The 6,540-nt window shown below is 43.0% G+C and overlaps 1 protein-coding gene across 5 annotated transcripts in view; it reads left to right on the forward strand.

Moving 5' to 3' along the window:
• Positions 1-107: 107 nt before the first annotated feature.
• Positions 108-6,540, forward strand: part of DDX4 (DEAD-box helicase 4) — a 77,772-nt gene continuing 71,339 nt past the window's right edge. The window contains exons 1-7 of one of the 5 annotated variants that reach the window (XM_027709340.1): positions 108-163; positions 407-489; positions 1,938-2,001; positions 2,299-2,373; positions 5,155-5,232; positions 5,440-5,532; positions 5,872-5,943. In XM_027709340.1, coding sequence (XP_027565141.1) covers positions 427-489; positions 1,938-2,001; positions 2,299-2,373; positions 5,155-5,232; positions 5,440-5,532; positions 5,872-5,943 — 445 coding nt within the window. In that variant the 5' untranslated portion in view covers positions 108-163; positions 407-426. Of the gene's footprint in view, positions 165-351; positions 490-1,937; positions 2,002-2,298; positions 2,374-5,154; positions 5,233-5,439; positions 5,533-5,871; positions 5,944-6,540 lie in introns of all 5 variants that reach the window. The other 4 variants (XM_027709341.1, XM_027709339.1, XM_027709343.1 and 1 more) reach the window with 4 other exon arrangements.

Here is a 6,540-nt window from a genome sequence, read left to right on the forward strand (position 1 = left end):
GAACGCTGAGGGAGCCCACAGGGGCCGCCGGCACGCCCGCGCGCTCTGACGCCGAGCCGCACGCCCATTGGCTGGCCGGGGGTCACGTGACCATCCGGCTGCACGTGCGCGGTGTCCTTAAGAGAGTATCGGTGCCAGGCGCCATCTTATTTACTTGTGGAGCGCCTGTGGCCGAGGTAAGGGGCTGGGCGTCGCTCTTATAGAAGTGGGAGGCTTTTCCGCGGCAGGACCCCCTCTTCCTTCCTTCCTTCCCATCCCCACCAGCGCAGAGGCCGGGCTGGGCCGTACTCACTCCCGCCCGCAGGCAGGGTCGGCGAGCCTCGGTGCAGGGTGCCATTTTCTCTCCTTGTTAGACTTTCCGGAGCTGAGCAGGAGGCAGCTGCTGATGTGTTCTGTCTCCTGCAAGCAGGTCTGGCAGGGCACAGCATGATTGAAGAGGACTGGAATGCGGAGATGGGGGACGAGGCGTTGCTCCCATCCCTTGAGAAGGTATGGTGGGGGAAGGGGGCAGCAATTAGGCTGTAGTGTCTTTGCTTCTTTTCCCTTTCCTTCCTTCAACCCCTGTCCGTGCAGCTTGGGTGGCTGGTGAGCTGTGGTGTCCCCTCTTCCTGTGATTCCTGAAGCACCTGGAGGAACTTGACCTTAACTTGGTGCTGAAAAGACAGTGTTTTCTTAACAAAGAGTAGCAGTTTCAATCTCTGAAAATGTTGAGGTGCCTTGCCTCCCTGGAAGCTCCTGGGACGTGGTTGGTGTGGGTGATTATTGTTACTCTTCCAGATGCTCGATGCTGCCCCTTTACATTGGATTGTGAAAGGATGCATACTTTTTGGAAATAAAATATGCGCATAAAAGCGGCACATACGAGTAACTCATTAACTACGGTGTGTGAGTTAGGAACTGAGTACCTATGTGGATAGGCTAGTGGATCGGCATAGGCTGAAAAGAAGTAGAGCTAACTTAGGCAGGATGAAAACTTAAAACTGCAGATCGGTGGTGATAAGGAGTATTCCAGTGCAGTTTTGTAACTCCTGAAGGAAGTTGGTGGTTCACGTTGCATGTCCATTTTGCTTTCTAATGTATTTCTATTTGTGTATGCAAGGTATAGTGTTTTTCGTGTTGTAACATAAACTGAGAACAAATGCTGGATTTTGGGTATTTGTAGGCCACAATTTCATGCACAAATCAAATTGGTTTGATGGTTGTTATTGCTGGCTATTGAACAGTGAAAGGACAGTGAAAGCGCAGTAGTGGAACTGCATTTTTGGAGACGTGCAGAACCACATCTGTTGGTGAAGGTGTGGATTAGACGTGAGCTGTGACTTCTCTCTCGAAACCGTCCTTTTAGCTGTTCTGTTTGCTGTCTCTTCCTTCTGGCAGTCACAGAATTGCAGTCACAGCAATGAATAGAACATGGGTGACTGTCTCGCTGTTCTGTGTTGTTCAGTTAATACAGTGCCTCATGTTGTCTCCAAACTTAATGGTCTTAAATGCAGAGCTGCTGTAGAAAGAGTGAGAAGTTTTCCTGTGTAAGGACTGTAGGTAGGACTTTGAGTATACTTGACAGTATGTTTTTGCAAATACGGTAGGTAGCCATGGGAGTTCGCTGCAACTGAAGAGGTTTCCTCTGTGCCAGCAGTTTGCTTGCTGCTGTTTTGTTCTAGTACTTGTGTGTACTCTAGTGCTTGTTATATACTTCGTGAGCTTCACATCTTAGCTGCGTATAATGTGATTTTTGGTAACATTCATATGCAAACAGTGTACCGTTTAGAATACTGAAATTTAATAAACTGAAGTGAACAGAGGAGTGTGAGAGTCTGCATTTCAGAAGGTGCAGAAGGCAACTTTTCAAGTGGAAGACATAGCAACTGCATCTGTGTTTATGTTCTTTGCTTGGCCTGAAGTTATCAAGATGTTGTGCCTTTTTTTTTTTTTTGTAGGTTAGCTTGTTTGAAAGACCAAATGACCTCTCATCTGGCTTCAGTCCGAGTGTAGGCTCATTCGGTATGTGAAAGGCACTTCTGACTGGCATTTGGGGGAGTTGATCACTTGAGCAGTTTACAAGATTAAAGGAAAACACAATATTATAATTGTGATATTTTAATGTGTCCCCTATGGAGTAGCAGCATCAAATTATAGAGAGAACATAATGAATATACTTTTTTTGACCTTCAGCCTTTATTTATTTACTTATTTACTTTTTTTTTACTATTTTATTTATTTGTTTGTAATACAATATATAACTTATACTGAGTCAAAGACAGCCTTGAATGTTAACTCAGTTATTTTTTCTAATTCTAGGTACTGATGAATTTTTGAACAGACAGTGTCAACCAGTGAGTAGTTTCGGTAGAGGAAGGAATTTTGCAGCCAAAGGTAACTTCCTCTAGTGGCTGTAATTCTAGTGGCTAGTCCTATATTATATATTAAATTTTGCTTATTAAGGTGCTCAGTTCTGTTGTATCAGAGCCAAATGAGTATTTGTGACTTGGAGAGTAATTCAGGTCCTTATTTCTGTATAATATAGGCACTCAGTATCACCCCTTGGTTTTGACTGCACAACACAAAATACCCCACCGCATTTCCCAGAAGGCAGGACTCGACATCTAAAATTGATGTTTTGTTTACCTCTTGCTTTGATTCTGTTTTGCCTGGGGAGGGGTATTTTTGTGATAGTTTTTGTTGTCATGTAGTATAAAAGTCAAGCTGAGTATTAGTATTCGTATGTATGCTGTGTGAGGGACTATATCAGTGCTCTTCTGTGAAAGACCTGAAAGCTTGCTTTCTTTAGTATCCGTAAAGCAATATTCAATCCCTGTCCTCCTACTGCTTACAGTGGTGAGTGCCACACCTGCATGCAGTGCACATTGAGGAGGCAGCTTGGCACACTGCTTCATGTGCTTCCACCTGGTATGTACAATATACAGGGGCAGTGGGAGCTGCTGGCTAATTCTGTGTCAGTGGGACTGGTTATGAAACAAGGAAGATTGAAACTCTAGTCCTGGTCTGGGCTGGTTTATCAGAAGGTCTGGCCTGCAGAACAGCTGTGGAGCCACTCAGTGTTATGTTTATTGCAGTGGTTTAACCCCAGCTGGCATCTAAGCCCCATGCAGCTGCTTGCTCACTCTTACTGGTGGGATGGGGATGAGAATTGAAGGAGTGAAAGTGAGAAAACCCATGGATTGAGATAAAAGCAGTTTAATAAGTAACACAGGAGCTGCACATGCGAGCAAAACAAGGAATTCATTCACCACTTCCCACTGGCAGGCAGATTCAGCCTTTCCCACAAAAGCTGAGCTCTGTCACACATAACTGGCTTGAGAAGACATCTGAGCATCCCTCCTTTCCTTTTTCCCCCAACTTTATCTGCTGAGTGTGATGTGATGCCATATGGGATGGATTGTCCCTGCGGTCACTTGAGGTCAGCTGCTCTGGCTGTGTCCCCTCCCAGCTCTTTGTGCCCTCCAGCCTCCTCGCGGGTGGGATGAGAAGCAGGAAAGGCCTTGGCCCTGTGTGAGCACTGCTCAGTGATAGCTGAAACATCCCTGTGTTATCAACACTGTTGCCAGCACAAATCCAAAACAACCCCGTATTAGCTGTTGTGAAGAAAATTAACTTGACCCCAGTTAAACCCAGCATGGTTTATTCTTTCAAAAAATTCTCAACCATTTCTGCATCTTTTGGATTGATGCCCACTATGGTAGGGAAATGCTAAGTTTGTTTGACTATGCAGGTGGCAGCGCTTTGTGCAGAGAAACGATAACGAGAAGTTCTGCTGTAGACTTTCCAACAATTGTGAAGTAACTCACAAGCTGTATATAGGGTCTGTAGTATTTATGGATACTTACCTCTAGACTGTTTTTGCAGTGAGCCTTTAAGATGTGATTTTGGTTTTTATTTCTTTATGTAATTGATTTGGAAAAACTCAAATGATGAACAAATTGGTATTCACCCAGCCTTGGTGGAGAAGGAACCACAGATGCTGTGGTAGGAGAACTTCTTGATGTCATGTAACAGCAGATTCTCTTTGTCATTACAATATGATAGAACAGATGTTCAGTTGAAGAATAAGGATTAAGGAGAAAATTCCGTCTAAGCTGACTGCTTGGATCTTGGACAACACCTAAAACTGTCCAGTGTAAAATGAGAAATACCTTATTTGTGCATATGACTGTTTACTTCCTCTCCTTCCCCATCAGGAGAGTGACTAAGGAAAGGGATTAGAAATAAAAATACACTAAATACTTGTCACTGCTGACTGAATAAGCAGTTCTGAGTAATAAAAAAAAAATGGAAGTTGGTAGATCTGAAAGGCACATTTTCAAATCCTAATTATGCAGGTACTGGTTATGAAAACTGAGAAGGTACAAATGCTTTCAGTTGCCTTCTGACTGAACCAGAGATCTGAATGACAGAATCAACTAGGTTGGAAAAGACCTCTGAGATGATGGAGTCCTACCTTTGACCCAACAGCACCTCGTCTACTAGACTATGGCACTAAGTGCCACATCCAGTCTTTCCTTGAACACCTCCAGGGACGGTGACTCTAGTACCTCCCTGGTTAGCCCGTTCCAATGCCCAGTCACTCTCTCTGTAAAGAACTGCTTCCTAATGTCTAACCTAAACCTCTCCTGGCTCAGCTTAAGGCTGGGCCCTCTTGTCCCATTGCTGGTTGCCTGGGAGAAGAGACTGATGCCCACCCACCTACAGACTCCTTTCAGGTAATTGTAAAGAGTGATGAGGTCTCCCCTGAGCCTCCTCTTCTCCAGGCCAAACAACCCCAGCTCCCTCAGCTGCTCCTCAAAGGACTTGTGCTCCAGACCCTTCACCAGTCTTGTTGCCCTTCTTTGATGTGCATCTGCATCAAAACTGAAGAGTTGAATGTTTGTGGCATATACGCATGTAAAGTGAGATACTTAAACCTAACGTTTGATTTATGTCCTGAAATCATACAGGAGAGCAGTACTCTTCTTGTCAGACTTTTTGGCAAAAAGTACTTTTTTTCTTCATTGTTTCGTATGTTTAGGCAAATCACTTAGTTATATTGTACTTTTTTTGTGGATTTATAAAACAAGGAATGGGAAGAATTAAAAGATGCTTGACCTGCACATGTGATATTAGGCAAACTAAATTATTGTGTTGTATGCTGCACTGCAGGTTTTCAAGAAAGAAACATAGAAGATTTTAGTACACAAAATAGAGGGTCTAAAGGATTCCGTGGTGGCTTTGGACAAGGTAAGAGTAAATTTTATGTATCGACTAGTTTGTATGGGAACACCATACATATTGCCATTCTTTCTGGGTTTGCTTGCTCCCTGAGAACTACCAGTACAAGGGTGAGTGCTATGAAATGGCTTCTGTTCTTCATCCAGGTAAAAGGCACTTGATCTGTACATGCAAAATTGGGCAAACTAAGTTGTTGTTTGCTTTGCTGTACTGCAGGTTTTCAAGGAAGAAATGCTGCAGAAGGTTCTAGTACGCATACAAAAAATAAAGGGTTTAAAGGATTTCATGGTGATTTTGGACGACATGAGAGTAAGTGTTTGGTTTTTTTTTTTATATTAACTGGTTTGTATGGGAACAACATACAATTGGCCATTCTTTCTGGGTTTGCTTGAGTTCTCTGAGAACTACCAGTACAAGGGTGAAAGCTACAAAATGGCTTCTGTTCTTCAACTGTGTTTGTGGCTGTGTTGTGGAAGAGGAACGGGGTCTTTAGGAAAACAGTATCACTGACTATAATACAGCATAGGTTGGAGTTATCAAAGAATCTGTTGGGACTGTTGCACTGCAGATTTGGAGTAAATATTACTAGCTTTAATTGTAGTATTTCCTTATACTAATTTTATGCTCTATATCCACTACACTGTGTAGATGGGCAGAGGAACATGTCTCAATCTGGAATTCTGGACTCTACAGAAAAAGGAACATTTACAGATGGTGCAGGTAAGACTTTAATACGTAGGGGTGAGCCCTTCAGATTTGTTCAGTGGTGATTTGTGGCAATGCTGTTCCTCGTTAGCTTGAATGGGTCTTTGAGCAACCTGATCTAATGGATGGCACCCTTGCCCATGGCAGGAGGATTGTAACTAGGTGATCTTTAAGGTTCCTTCCAACCCAAACCATTCAATGATTAGAATGTATTTTCAGAAGTGCTCCTTAATATTTGAAGAATAATTGATTTGCCCCTATGTGAGTTAGTTCAAGCTAAGTTTTTTTGATTTTTAGTTCAAATAATGATTTTTAGGAAGTGTTTATAGAGGCAGCATGCTAATTCCCTAGTGGATGTAACTGCATCCTTAACAATGCATCCTTTAAAAAACCAAGTTACTGCTTTACAAAACCAGCATGGTTTATTCTTTCAAAAAATTCTCAACCATTTCTGCATCTTTTGGATTGATGCCCACTATGGTAGGGAAATGCTAGGTTTGTTTGACTATGCAGGTGGCAGCGCTTTGTGCAGAGAAATGATAACGAGAAGTTCTGCTGTAGACTCTCCAACAATTGTGAAGTAACTCACAAGCTGTATATAGGGTCTGTAGT

This window comes from Neopelma chrysocephalum, unplaced genomic scaffold, assembly GCF_003984885.1.
Source record: "Neopelma chrysocephalum unplaced genomic scaffold, ASM398488v2 Primary Assembly neopelma1_96770, whole genome shotgun sequence".
Taxonomy (NCBI): Eukaryota; Metazoa; Chordata; class Aves; order Passeriformes; family Pipridae; genus Neopelma; species Neopelma chrysocephalum.